The following is a 15,485-nucleotide window of genomic DNA, read 5'->3' on the forward strand; positions in this document are numbered from 1 at the left end:
AGGCTACATGTTCTAGGAAGCAGTCACTTATTTCACCCCAAAGATTATTCTTTTCCTAAAAAAAATGCACTGACCCCGCTTCCTCTCAGATCCTTTCTTGCCAGCAGAAAACCTCCCTCAAGATTTCTATCCCGCTCACAGGAGAGGTGGGACTGGTCTGCAATTTCTGGGTAGGGCTCATCTATGAACCTTTGTTTCCTTAAGCTGTTTCAGTTCTGCCATTCTCATCTCCAGATGTCTCAGCATCAGACACTTTCCCAATCACGCGCACATACAAAAAACTTTCCTCTGTGTAGGTGAAAACTAGTGAAGGGAAAATAGGTTTTATTGTTTTATAAAAATACTGCTTTTTCTGCAAGTGCAATATATACTTGTTTACAGCTAACCTTTTTTGTAGATGATCTTTTACATACTAGGGTCTGCACTTTGCAAATATACTTTACTTGGTCCTCTTCACTTAGTTTACAGAATTCGAGTTTCAGTTTCAAAATAAGTAAACCATTAAAAAATTAAGAACAGCAAGACCATGTAACATTATTGAATCTATTATAATATACAGATAGTACTTACCTTGGTAACTGTGCACATAGACTTCCTTATGGCCAGATTCATGGCAATTGTCATTTTCATCACCAATTGTTATGGTTAAGGTGTTTGTAGAGCTGATAGCTGGAGTCCCACTATCTGTTATAACTATTGGCAGATACGCCACCTTCTGCTTTTCTCTGTCAAAGGGCCTCAAAGCGGTTACAGTCGCTGTGTTATCTCTGTTGTCAGTGAGAGAAAAATCCAAAGAATTCTGATAATCTGGTGGCAATGAAAATGTAAAGGGTGGCCCATTTTCCTCACTGTCTGGATCAAATGCATGAAGCAATTTTGACGTATGGTTCATATTCACTACTTCAGGCCCCAGTACATTTTCCCAAAGTACAGGCATGTATGGTGCCTCGAACCTTGGTCCATTGTCATTAACATCAAGCAAGTTAACCAAAACTGTAACACTTCCAGTGCAGGCAGGCGTCCCTTGATCTGAAGCTTGTACAACTAAACTGTATTTCGGAATGACTTCACGATCTAGTGTATTTGCCACAATCACATGACCATATTGGTCAACCGCAAACTGTCTCATAGGATCTGAATCCAACTTTATAGAATAAATAATCTTCCCATTCAAACCAGAATCCTTGTCTGTAGCTCTCACTGTGGTTACTGTAGTACCTACAGGCGTGTTTTCAAATAAAGGGCTTGCCTGAATAAACTGAGAAAGGAAAACTGGGCTGTGGTCATTAGAGTCTTCAACTTCAATCAGACACACTGCAATACTAGAAAAATCAAGATCTTCCACTGTAAGAGTAAGGTTAAACTGCCTTTCACGTGCGTTCTCAAAATCCAATTTTTTTTTCAGTCGAATAGTGGCACACTGCCATTCTTTGTCTGTCTCAATATAAAACTTCTGATCTGGGTCTCCCCCGATGATGCTGAATATTAAGTCAGCGTTTTCCCCAACATCTGAATCTGTAGCACACACTTGCAGAACTTCTGAGTCGACGGCACTGTTTTCAGGAATTGTTGCCTGCCACATCTTCTTTGTGAACTGAGGTACATGATCGTTGACGTCTGCAACCCAGATAGTGGCAGTGCCAGTTCCTGTTAGCCCTCCCCCATCTCTTGCTTCAACAGTAAGAAAATAACTGTCAGTCCTTTCTCTGTCTAGCATTCCCCCTGCTACATGGATTGTACCAGTATTGGGATTGATATTAAACATGTCGGTACCAAACTCATTTTTTACATTCTCTGTTATCCTGTAAGTCAGGACAGCATTAAGACCTACGTTTGGATCATCACGATCAACTGCACCCATTTCCATGACCAACGTGCCTGCAGGAGAATTTTCAAAGACACTCCCATTGCAATCGTCAGGCATGCATGTGAACATGGGTGCATTGTCATTTATATCCCACACATTAATAATTACATCAGCAAATCCTGTAAGTCCTTCTCCACCTTCATCAGTAGCCAACACAACAAATCTCCACAGCGCTCTCTCTTCCCGATCCAGCATCTTGTGTGAGTAAATGCTGCCTGTTTTCTCATCTATTGCGAAAATATCACCTGCACCATGCCCATGCAATGAGTATCTCAAATCTCCTTCATCCGCATTGCTATCAGGATCAGTTGCCATAACCTACAAAAGTTTTGAAAACAAAGACACAGAAATTACAAAACATGCAATGATTGTGTTTTATCCTGTACGCTGCTGCAGCCTAAAGAAGTCCAAGCAAAAGTACATGACATGCTATTAATATGTATATGTCAGATGAATGGCAAATAAGAGGTGGCTGAGGGACGATTCAGTGTAGGTAAAGATGCTTTGACCTATAGTAACAGTGTTGATATTCTAACACTAAAATTATATTTTTTTTCAAATTTATAGAGATAATTCAATGATGCTATTCTGATAGCAACTTTAAAATGTTAATGATTTGCTTTTTAAAATCACAAATGATCCATCCTGCTTATCCTACTTATTACTTTTCTTCTTCCACTGACAAAAAAAAAATGCAGTAAAACCAAATTTCATTAATATATCTGTGCTGGATTATTATTAACACAATTGTACCAGAGTAATCTGTGTTCTTTCATTGAAAAATTATAATCTCTGAAACTGCATACACTACCTGAAGTACAAAGACTGGCAACCCATCCAGTTCCTCAATTATACTTCCATAGTATTCATTGATAGAGAAAACTGGAGTCTCATCATTTTTATTGATGACATTGATGATGATAACTGCATAATCTTCCCATTTCCCATCAGAGGCCAACAAGTGAATCTCATACATTTTGGTTTCTTCATAATCCAGTGGTTGGGCAATAAAAATGGCTCCTGTTTCTGGTTCTACATCAAGTACTCCTCCTGTGTTTCCAGCTGTGATCTGATACCGTAATTTAGCATTTGTTCCTGTTAATTACCAACAGTGTCAGAAAAAACACATTTCTTGAAGTAGATTAAAACACAGGATGTTAAGATGAGGTACAAATCATATGCTAACTGATTTTTGGTATTATAGTTTTGTGGTCTTTTAAAACATGCAACTGTGTCAGATTACTTATCAGCATTTTCAATTCTGGTATGTCCAATTGTAATTTGTGTCTAATTATAAAATGTGTCTTTGCAATGAAATATTAATTATGCTTTGATTTATGAGCCCTAGAATTCACTGAAAGATTGATATGACTGGCAAAGGCTATGGGATCAAAAAGACAAATCCTTATTTGTTAACACCCAGCAGGTAAGAATGATTTATCATAAAATATTCATACCACAAAATCATTCTGCACTCATATTAATTTACATGTAGACCTAAACAACAAACAGGATAATTACGTATCAAGCCAGAGGAGACTGTTCTAAAAAAAGCTTCTCAAATTTTCAGATTCAGTATGAATTTGCTGATGGTTTTAGATCAAGTAAAGACTTTGAGCCTTTCTGCAAGCTCTACCTTCACATTACCATTCCTCTTCCCTTCTTTCCTAGCTACATCTTTAACCATTTACTTCATTAGGACAGAAATGAAGTGCCATATATACATCACATCAGGTCCGCTGATCCAACACTATGGAGTAGATTTACAGGCAGCCTAAGTAACGAACCAGAAGTTCCCTGAGCAGGTAAATCCTGCTTCAGCACAACTTCGCCACACTTGCCTCAATATCGAGTGGGTGAGGAATCAAACGCAGCCAGGATGTACTGGCACTTCACAGACAAACTGACAGAGCAGTTCTTTGGGACTTGTGCAACAAAAAAAGTATGGTTTCACCGTACAGCAAAGTCAAATTAGTAGTGCACCATGGCGCAAAAATGGAGGTCTGTACCATTCCCACTCTCATTTCTGAGCACCAGCTCTGTACTTACTTTTACATGACTTATGGCTGAACTCCTGACTGATTTGTAGAGAAAGCAATATAGCTAAGACTCATCATATGCATTTAGGAAGTCTAGTTTCAAATATGAGAGTGCATACCAAAAAATAAAGAACAATACAACTATACTGTCCATAGAGAAAGCAAATGAATCTCACTGAAATCAAGTCTGATTCATTCTAGTTAACCACGACATTTTTATTGGCGCCCGTTTGTAAGAAAATGATATTATCTATAATAAATTCATATTTGCTGGCACAGAAATTATTCCAAATCATCCCACATTAATGCATTGCCTCCTGAAACAGGAGTTATTTGACTTAGGCCTCACAGCTCCGTTATGAACTAATGTTCCTGTCAAATCAGTTCACACTTAAAGAAGTTTTAAAATCCAGAGACAAAAAGACATTTTCCTTTCTAACACCACTAAATATGTCTGGGTGAACTGAAATTAACTCATTAATATTTTAGACACAGCTATGGAGAATTCCAATATTTTACCTTCATCTTCATCATTAGCAGTGACTGTAATGATAGCGGAGCCCACATCCTGGTCTTCATCCACATTTACTTCATAGACACTTTGAGTGAAGACAGGCTTGTTATCATTCACATCACTGATAAAAACGCGCACGTAGGCCGTGTCTAGAGAGACAAGAAACAAGAGATTAAAATACTCAGCTGTGCCACTTCTGTCAGCTACAATTCCTTAAACTGTCTAGCTGCACATTAAATGAAGACGAATATGCAGACAATACTGAAACAAACCCTTAGGGTTGTGGACAATATATATACCAATATTACTCAAAAGCACTTTGATATCAAATGAATGTCAAATCCAGTTTGTTTAAGCAGATAATACATGAATAATTGATGCGTAATACGGCAATTGTACAGTTTTTAGTCGTAACTTTTTGTCCTGAAGCCACAAAAGCCAAATTTTAAGTCTTTATTTAAGCACAGCTGTCAATGGAGAATGGGATTTTCTATCTTGAACTTTCCTGCTTCATACTTCATAATTACTTTTGACTGAATACAATAGCATATGCAGTATTCAGAGAAATACCTCCACTACTCAAAGATCTGCATCCTATGGGTAACGGGTGCATATTTCCTAGTTAGGAAATATTCGGTAACTATGAAGCCCTAGTTTTCTTTTAAGTTCAGAACAAAAAATTTGCCTGATCATCATATAAAATATCTCAGGCAGCTCTGATAGAACTGCAGCACAGACAAACAGTGAAACAAAACTAAAACCCAGAACCAAAACAATGGATGCTCTTCCACAAGTACACTTGGAAAGGAAGGAAATTGACGTTTAATCTTGCATTTTAGAGCTTCTGTTTTCAGAGACTAAAACAGGTAAAATCATGCTTGTGACCGACATCTGTCTCTTACCAGAGTTTGGCTTTCCATGTTTTCCAGGTCGAGCTGATTCAGAGCCATCGACTGACTTGACTTCTAGAAGATAGGATCCCTTCTTCTCTCTGTCAAACACTGAGGCAGTGTATACTGAGCCTGTCTGTGAGTCCAAGCGAAAATATGTGTAGTCTCTGCCACTGTCATGTAACAGGGAGTAAGTTATCTAAAGGATTAAAAACAAGGTGTTAATCTATACTTCCTTTTGTTGGATAGTTCACACCTAAATAAGTACTTAAGAGAGGAAGAATTCTTGTGTTTGAGAACTTGATCAGGGCCAAGAAAGCTGGAGGAAACTGTCAGCTTGAGCAATCCAATTTAAAGTCAGTTCACTTCCTTGCATGTTGACTGTATATAGAAATGAATTTGTATTGTCTAATCAGTTCCCAAGTTCACTAAGACACGTTCGCACAATGCTTGTGCAACAGCACTCAAACCTAGCTAAAGATCCCAGGTATTAATATAATAGCCACAGGCGAGCTGAATTTGAACTTGCTCAGTATCATGGTCCACATTCTAGTCTCTATTATATGTACGTTTTCATGCACTTGACTTCAGCTTGCGCTCTTATTCTATGGATATACCTACTTTCAGTTTTTAAAATCAGTAATGAATACACCCACTTTTGGTGTTAACTCGACATATTTTGTAAGTATTCAGTTTTCAGTACCCTCAATGATTTACAACTCATAGAACTCTTTAATTCATTTTTTTCTTTCATTAATTTATCCAATTACATCTTAGGTTTCTGTAGACCTTTCCAAACCAGAGCATTCTAGTGCAAGTTTTTCATCTGCACTACAGGTTGTAATTTTTCTTTGTTTACTGTCTCACACCTACTAGTTTTAGTTGCATTTTTCACATGGCAAGACAGAGAAACATGTAATTTACTTTATTTCATCTCATGTTTCCCTATTAGTCGTCCCTTTTCTAGGTTAAAGACTTCTAGTCTGTTTAGTCACTGTTCATAGAGAAGTTATTCCATACCTTTCATCACAGAAGATGTAGGTCCCCACTTGCTTACCTCACCATTCTGACCAAGGTCAAGGTCGGTGGCAGACACCTGAACGACAAATGTCCCAACAGCAGCTCCCTCTGTTACCGAGGCTTCATAAATAGACGAGGTGAAGAATGGGACATTGTCATTGACATCTACAACATCAAAAAGAGCATATAAAGAAAAAATTATAACACTTTAAAGAGAAAAAATAACTATGATTATACTAGAACATCACTGAGCAGCTTACACACCTGTTAAATTAATATAGATGGTAGTGAATGCTGCCAGAGGAACTGCAGCAACGTTCTGGGCTCGAACCCTCAGCAGAAAGCTCTTCGTTGTTTCATAATCTAGTGGCTCAGCCACCAGGATTGAAGCAGAACCATCATGTCTGTTGGGAGTCAGGTAGAAACGAACTGGCATGTTGGTCTCCGGCACAAGTCCCTCTTCCAGGTTATAAGTCACACGGGGATCACCAAGGGGAGAAGTTGCTTTGATTGTCTGCACAGTTCAAAAGGTTTGCACAATCAATGCCTTTTGTAGGTACAGCAACATTTCCAAAAGCTTTTGTGTATCAGCTCCTCTCAGATCTTAAGCTCTCAACTGAAAACACTAGGACAAGTACTTTCTGATACCAAATCTTAACCCTGTCTGACACCTCCAGGCTGCAAACAACTGCAGCCAAAGTTCACAAGTCATTACATGTTTGATTATTCATGTTTTTATCCCAAATACACGTATTTTGGTGTTAACTCATAAAGGTGTTCTTATGAGTCATTCCAAGCCATCAAACTGAACAACTCGTAAGTACTTTAAGCCTAATAACAACCTCAGGTAGCATTCAAAAAACTGGAACACCTATAGTGTTGTCTAAATGGGAAAGAAATTTAAAGTTGCTTGCACATATACAAATCAGAGTGAAAATGTTGGTTACCATTAGCATTTCTGAAAGAAAACTGATAGTAGATCATTTGTTCCTACAATAGACCAAATTTTTTTAAAAGCTCACTATATTTAAGCAAATAAGCAATGGTCAGTTAGCCTATAGCCTTAGAGCTATAGACAAACAAGTCTGTCCCAGCCTTACCAAAACCGATGCATCTCGTGTAGTATTCTCTGGAATAACAACTTCATAGCTGTCTCTTTCCCACTGTGGAGGCTGGTTTTTTGCAGTGGTAATAGTTACCACAAGTTCAACTTTACTGCTCCTATTGCCTCCATCTGTAGCAATAATCTCTCGAATTATAGATGACCTCTAAACAGTAGAAAAGTTTTTGTTACAGAGGGTTTGGATCAGGGGGCCGATGAGCTTTTTTTTTTCCAAAATGATGATTACATAAAATTAAAGGCACTTAGGAAAACCTGTAACAGAAGGAAAACATCCACAGCTGCAGAATACTGAGCTCAGAATATGAAGCAGGTACAAGGTTGCTGAAAATTCTGCTATTTGCTTTACTTAAGATTGTTGGAAAATGTTGCTGTTTGTCTCAGTAAACATTAGCAAATTTCACACAAAATTTAAACCAAAACAAAAAAACCCCACTTTGTGGAGCCCCTGAAGTCCTAAACCTACCTATCAACAGTTTTTGCTATTGGGTCTGTAGGGTTCTTAGATTTAATAATGAAAATATATTAAAAAGGTTATATCTTCAAAGTTTTGTGTGTCAGTTACTTAGAAGTTAAACTCCAATATTAAAAATATCTATTAGGTATTTAAAGATTGACATACACAACAATATTCTCACTTCAACATGAATTACAGCTCCAAAAATATCAAACTGCTTATGTAGGCATCTAAAAATGGCTGAAACCGGTAAATTTTAGATAAGCCCTTCCCGAGGGATAGCTACAATTAGTCCACCATGACTAACATGTATCAAGATGGGCATTTGCATCAGAAGCGAAATCTCACACTCTTTCACGTCCAGATTTGTGTCTTAACTCATTGCCTGTTAACACAGTGAAGTCCCACAGCGTGTCCTTGCTCCCCTGCTCGTGGTCTCAGCCCTCCAGTCCTTGGTATTCACATGCCAAAGTTAATGAAACGGGAAGAACAAGTTCTCAGAGGCACAACTGTCAGCTGCTACTTTCCAGCTGAAAAAAGGGCTTGCTTATATGCAATTCAAAGTCAATGAACTCATCAGCCAAAAGCCTTAGACACGTATTTAATTGAAACATGACGTATTGATCCTTTAATGTGAAGGGGCAACGTGGAGGTAAAGACAAACTCGTGACCTCAGTCCCTCCTGTGATATATTGATAGCCACCTCCAAATAGGAAAGCAAGTACCACACCTGAGATATGGGTTGGTTCACAAACACCCAGCCTGTAGTAGGATTGATTTGTAAATAATTTGGTTCTTCATTTGCTATTGAATATGTAATGGCAGCATTTGAGCTGTAGTCATCATCATGGGCTGCAACACGAAGAAAGCTGGTTCCAACTCTAGTGTCCTCTCTTAGGAAATCTAATGTAAAGAAAGGAAATTTCGGACTGATTATTAATTCACTAAAGTACAAATGAAGAAACACTAAAGTAATAATGTATGGAAGCTATAACTTTATCTTCCTTGAAACAATAGCCATAAAAATCAAACTGAATATGTTAAAGAGCTGCGATCACTCCAGAGCTATGGAGCACAGTTGAACTGCACATTATCACAATCATAACCTGGAATTCTTATTTCTCATAAGATGCTACCTTTTTTTTTTGTCTCGTATTTTTATTAAGGGACTAATTGTTCTGTATGAAATATATATAAATGGAATTTTTATTTATCACTTAAACCCAGAAAAAGAGGATACACTGTCAGAAGCTACTTTCTAGGATTTGTGTAGTATAAGTAACTGAGAATTATCAGGCAATCATTATTTATGAATATTGTACATGCCTCTGCGTGTTTATCTACAAACAGGAAGGGGTTTTTGAAGAACCAAGAAGAAAAGGTAAAAAAACAAACAGTGGAGAATGCTGAAATTCAAATAGGAAAAATATGTAATCAAAATTTATGACAAAAAGCTATTAATCAGAAAACAAAGGCTACAGTTAGTGCTCCGCACTGCTCACTTACATCTTTATCACAACTGCCACGGCTATTGTTTCAAGGAATTGTCCCATAATGACACTCAGGGAGGCCTATGAGACAACACTGTACTTGTTGTGTTGCACATCACACAGAATAACAACTCTGCCGTTAATTAAGGTAAACGCATCTATGGCTGCAATCACCTCTTTGGTTACAAAATCTACTGCCAGGAAAGGCAAAACCCCAATATCTTAGACATCAGGTAAGCTCACACTCAGGGCACTGAAACTCTATCCAATGACTCTCAATTACATTCATAGTGGGTGTTTTCAAATCTGGGATCATTGTCATTTTGGTCCAGGATGATAATATTTATCTGACATATTCCAATGAGTGGTTCCGCTGCCTGATCTGTTGCTGTCACAGTGATAGGATATTCTCTCTGTTTTTCTCGATCAAATACCTGAACAGTTGTCAGAACTCCTGAAAATAAATTAAATACCAGAGAGTTAAAATACCATGCATTTCACAATATTCTGCCTTTAGATATTTGTCTCCCAATACATTAAGATATAATACAATAGGTTAAATACACCTATACTGTGAACTTCAGGTTCAAGGATCCAATCACAAGATTCAACAATTTTATCATCTTAAGTTGTACTGCTCAGGCAGACACAACTTCACACACACTTACATCCATATACAATTAGACTTAAATTTAGAAAATGGAGATAAGTACCAAACTAAATTTAAAAGAATGACTTTATAAAAACAAATATTCTGAAGAGCAGTAAGTCCGGGGAAAAGGCATGTTTCATGTCTTTTATCCTCTAAAAGTTTAGCCTGAACAGCAGAACTTCCACATTTCAGGGAAAACTTGGTTTCTAGGTCAGTGTTGACATGCATGAAACTAAACAGAGAATATTTGTTCACGCAGTTAATACAATTTACAAAGCAGTTTCTATATGCCAGCATCAGTTCTGATATTTGCTTTACCTGTGTCAGGATGAATACTAAATGCTGGTAGGACACCACCTCTATGCATCAAGCCATATTTCACTATACCATTGGCTCCTTCATCAGCATCAGTGGCTTCAACCTGCAGTACAACTGTCCCTGAAGGCTGGTTTTCCAATACAGAAGCATGTTCCCGATAATCCTGACACTAAGAGAATGGAGAAAAACAAAGAAAAGTCAAGGACTTACCATGCCATTTGATTTAAACATATACTAGAGGGGAGAGAAAAGGAAAAGAAAAAAATAGATTTAGCTTCACACACACTGATGTTAATGTTTTATCTGTACAATGATTAATTTACAGATTTCACTCCCTATTTTGCAGTTATACAAACAACACACAATATGAGGCCACTGGGCATCTCCAACTAATGAAAATACTTGGAGGAAAAGTTACAGTTGCATATACTTCAAAATACAAACGTTTTCCTGTATTAGCAAAAAATCTTGTAAAAAAGAGGGCATACACTTGCCCAAACCACAGAATTGCTTCGGTCAAAAAGGCATTTCTTCACAAAGTAACTTTGTCAAGGCCAGATTACTGAGAACTTCCAACACTGACATGAATAGTCAGAGGAGAACAAAACCTGCAGGTCTTAGAAGAGGGACGGAAAAGATAGAGAAGGCAGCAGCATCATGGCTCAAAGACATGAAAGCAGAACAGCTCTTGAATAGCTCATCAGCTGCATCGCTTGCACTGACAACAGTCTCAAACATTTACCATACGTTGCAATACAAACAGCCTCATATATTTACCTTCTGAAAGACAGGTTTGTTATTGTTGACATCATCGATTTTCACAACAACCTGGGCAGTACTTGTAAGAGAATGGGGCCCTCCAGAGGCGTTATCATCAGTAGCTGTGACATTAAGAACATATTCTGTCCCCTGCAGCTTAGGAAATGGACTTGAACGAAGTCTGACTAGTCCTGCAAAAACAACAGGGTGTGTAGTTGGTTTTTTGTTTGTTTGGTTGTTGTTTGGTTCATTGTTGGGGTTTTTTGGTTTGTTTGGGGGTTTTGTTGTTGTGGTGGGGGTTTTTGTTTGTTTGTGGGGGTTTTGTTTTGGTTGGTTGGTGTTTTGTTTTGTTTTTTTAATTTACCACATTAACCAGTTACTGTTATTCTTCTCACTAGTAAGCATGGCACCAAACCATTCTGGCTTACCCATTCACCAATAAACCACAATGCTAGAGTTTAACTTAACTATGGGATTTTTACTGTAGTCTGATATTCAAACACAATTAAGACAGCACAACAGGTGTGTTTGTCTCAGGTATGTCTGCAGAGCTAAATGACACCACAGCTCCAACTCAGCTGACCTGCACATACTAGCTTTAGTCTATCTGCCACAGAAAAAAAACAAAACAAAATGAAAACCTGGCCATGTTCTGTGTCACTACTGCAATGAAGCACATGTCACCACATCTGCTCTCGCAGCCACCCACACCAGCTCAACACAAAACAGCACGAGTCTATTATACCTTCCCACAGCACAATCACGGAGCATTCAGCTATATTGGCCTATTCCCAGAAACCCATATTTTGCTACTCTCCCAAGTTGCCCAAATGATACATCCTGCTGGATGGGACAGAAAGGCTCTGTCGGAGAAAGATGTAGGAAAAACTTGCTACAAAAGCAGAAGTGACTGCAGCTCAGACGGTGCAGTGAGAAGCTGTCACTCCTTTGCTCCACCATCCATCAATCACCTCCATTATTCATCAGGCATAATAGCAATTGTCATTACAACAGAGTATTGTCACAGCATTGGTGTCACGCAGTTTCCTTGCAAATGTATTGTTTCATCTGGAGCACTTATTTTTGACACATTTCCATTTTACCTTGGCATTTCTGTGACAAGGGGGTACAAACTATTCCCCTGACACCACTTCTGAAAATAAATGGCTCCAGGCCACTGTATAAACTTTTATTGGTTTATTAAGAAACAAAAGCCCAGGCATGTTTTGAAAAAAAATGCTCATGTTTCTAAAATTAAGTTTCAAAGACTACAAAAACTAATTGGTAAAAAAGTATGAAAGTACATATACATGATTATCTCTATTAAAACCAAGGAGCTAATCCTAAGAGATGCTATCAATCAGATGTTAAGATTCTTTGAGCACTTACAATAAAGATTTTCAGAAGTACCAGATATACTACCCCTGTACAATCAGACACTTTTAAAACCATCGTTCCTATTTAGGTGCCAAACTAACTTTAGAAATTTAACTCTTGGAATCCATAGCTCTTATTTTTGAGCCAGAAAGTATAAAAGGAGCTCTCAATAAATTCAGGATCACGCTTCAACTCTTGCAAGCTACCTGTAAATCATATTTTTGGGAACGTTTCCATGGTATTGACATCCTTTTTGACATTTTTGAATGCCACACTTACTGTTATCAATAATAACATTCTCTATTAAGTTACTGTCTATTAAGTTATGTGTTATTATAATAATGCTCTCTATTAAGTTACTAAGTGAAAAGAAGCAACGACCAAGTAAGACAGGTCAATTACACAAAGCTTTTAGGAAAAATATACTAGGTTTTTAGCATTACAATGGAGTCTAGAACAAGTGCATCTTTTTCCTGCATTTTTTAAAATTAGGTTACTATTAGATTCAAAAACAGAATATGCTATTCAGTTTTTACAATTGCTACCAAACGAAGGTCAAGTTCAAGCTGCATCACATCAGAACCAACATCACGGCTGCAGCAGCAAAGAGCTAATATATTATTACCTTTATTAGGGTCAATAACAAAGTTTCCTTTTTGATTCCCAGACAGAATATCATATGTCACACCATCTCCATCAGGGTCGACAGCATTAACTGTAGCAACCAGTGTGTTTGGGCCTGCATCTTCAGAAACAAAACTCCTGTAGCTGTTAAAGTAAATTATGATAACACATTTATGAACTTAGACAGGAAACAATATATACAGAACTGGTTTACAACATCTTCTGACTACTTGTACAAAGGGCACTGCAGAGATTTGTCATTTATTAATATAATTACACTGATAAGATGCTTCTTTGTTAACCAGTGAAATGATAGTATTGTTTATTATAGCACACTTTCCAACACAAGCTGTCAAAATGCTTTCAGTGTAGTCTCTGCACCAACATGACTAAGATGAGAATTAGATGTGGAGGATATATGCATAATGTCAGTTTTACAAAAATCTCAATTCCAGACACATCACTGACATTGTAAGCTCTTAAGAGGCATTATCAGCCTAAGCTTAATGCTCTCTAGAGTAGAAAAGCCCCCTGCTTTAGCAAAGTCCCAAATATTTATTATTTTATCTGACTGGATTTAGCACAGACCAGACTATGCATACTACAAACATGCCCATAGTATACATCCCAATGCTCAGCCATAAGAATGAACTGCAGCTGGGTGTATCCAATAATATAAATAAAATACACACGTGCCACTAGGTTCAGAGTGCTTATGGACCAACTCTTCATATGCTAAGAATAGGAAAAAATTCAAAAAAAATAAAATGGATGCACAGAAAACGTCTCCCATGGCTTTTGCTGTCTAGTTATCTGTGTTTTCATCAAAAGCTTTGTGAAAACAGCTTTTTTCTTCCCCCAATTTAATATGCAATGAAGTAAGGGAAGTAGATTATTCTGGTTTAGCTCAGTCACAACCCTCAGGACACTGTCTTCACTCTGCATCTGGAAAGCAAATGAACAGTAATTCGGCTAATATTAAATATGAAATATAGGGACAGAAGAGCTCAAGTAACCAGAGAAGGTCTCTTAAAAAGGAGAAGTAAATAATGACAAAATGAAACAGAGTGGGAGCCTTAAGCATTTCATAACTGAGACACAGAATAACCATGATGAAAGAAAGCTTGTGGCAAGGAATCATAAGTTTATATCAGACTGTAAATCTATTTAAACAAAGGGCCAGAGGGACATCATCTTCATCTTGATCTGTATTAGCCTGGCACAGAACATAACATTCATTGCAAACCAGTCTCTCAACAGGACCTAACTGATGGGTGTTCATGATAAATCTACTTCACTTCAACTAAGTTCTGTCTGAAATTCACATTTTGGTTCAAGATTTTTTTCATAACCGGAAAGATAAAGCAAAAGCAAAGTCTGGTTAACCTGGTTAAACAAAAACTTGAGAGAATTTGAATTCCAGGAGCTAAATTCAATTCCATTTCCAGTCTATAAATATATATGATGGCAGTTTTCCTGCTATTGCATAGGGAACAGATACAACTAAATATTCAATGACCCTAAGTATTAAAACAAATAAATTAAGAGCAGACATCATCTGAAGAGTGAGAAACTTAATCTGGTTTAGTATTTGAAAATGTATAGAGATGCAGTAAGAATCTTAAAAAGATCAACTTTTCCAAGCCATATGTTCTAAGCAATGTTTAGGAAAGAACGGACAGCACAAGATTTTGAAGCCAGAGGTTACCTTTAAATAAAGTAAAGCTTTAAATAAAGAAAGCTTTGATGTTTTGTTCACCTAAACCATAAGCTTAGCATCTCTGAAATGTCTGCCTGGGTTTTGTTCTGAGCAACTTCTGCTTTTAAAGAGTGGAAAGCTGATGCAGAAACTGACTGGAATTGCATTACTAAGCCTCTAATGCAAATACAAGTTTATAGTACTTTTGACAGTGCTTCAGATGCTTCTGAGCCCCAACTATGGATGAAAAATGCTTACTGATCCTCTAAAAGAAGGGAAAAAAAAAAAGGTAGTAGAGTTTGTAGGGCGTGGAACTAACTCCACTTACTGACATTTATCTTGTGGGTTTTATGATTCAGTGGTCAATCAGGACTCTGCCATCTAAGCTTTTTTCTTTAACAATTATAACCAGGGATGCAGGCTGATGACTCTGTCCGAGCTTAAATTGCCCAATTAAAAGGCAAAATACCACCATGTACTCCGGATGAGGGCTGAGGACAACACCGAGTTGCCTCCTTTTTCTGCCTGTTTTTTTCAGACTCAAAAGATGATCCCACCTTTGTAAGCCTAACTCTCAGATTTGACTGAACCAACACCAGCTACCATCTTGTAACGATCAGCCTTCCGACCAAAATGAATAAAGCAATAGTAAAAGACAA

General features: G+C 37.6%; 1 protein-coding gene across 1 annotated transcript in view; it reads right to left on the bottom strand.

Moving 5' to 3' along the window:
- LOC102098568 (neural-cadherin) overlaps nt 1–15,485 on the bottom strand; it is a 66,850-nt gene that overhangs the window by 22,109 nt on the left and 29,256 nt on the right. The window contains exons 9-20 of the mRNA XM_065028367.1: nt 13,129–13,271; nt 11,145–11,317; nt 10,368–10,536; nt 9,681–9,851; nt 8,638–8,810; nt 7,431–7,598; nt 6,595–6,844; nt 6,368–6,495; nt 5,323–5,509; nt 4,426–4,569; nt 2,679–2,962; nt 571–2,185 (exon numbers count right to left, since the gene is read on the bottom strand). Coding sequence (XP_064884439.1) covers nt 571–2,185; nt 2,679–2,962; nt 4,426–4,569; nt 5,323–5,509; nt 6,368–6,495; nt 6,595–6,844; nt 7,431–7,598; nt 8,638–8,810; nt 9,681–9,851; nt 10,368–10,536; nt 11,145–11,317; nt 13,129–13,271 — 3,605 coding nt within the window. The remainder of the gene's footprint in view (nt 1–570; nt 2,186–2,678; nt 2,963–4,425; nt 4,570–5,322; nt 5,510–6,367; nt 6,496–6,594; nt 6,845–7,430; nt 7,599–8,637; nt 8,811–9,680; nt 9,852–10,367; nt 10,537–11,144; nt 11,318–13,128; nt 13,272–15,485) is intronic.

The sequence above is a fragment of the Columba livia genome, chromosome 13, assembly GCF_036013475.1.
Source record: "Columba livia isolate bColLiv1 breed racing homer chromosome 13, bColLiv1.pat.W.v2, whole genome shotgun sequence".
Classification (NCBI taxonomy): Eukaryota; Metazoa; Chordata; class Aves; order Columbiformes; family Columbidae; genus Columba; species Columba livia.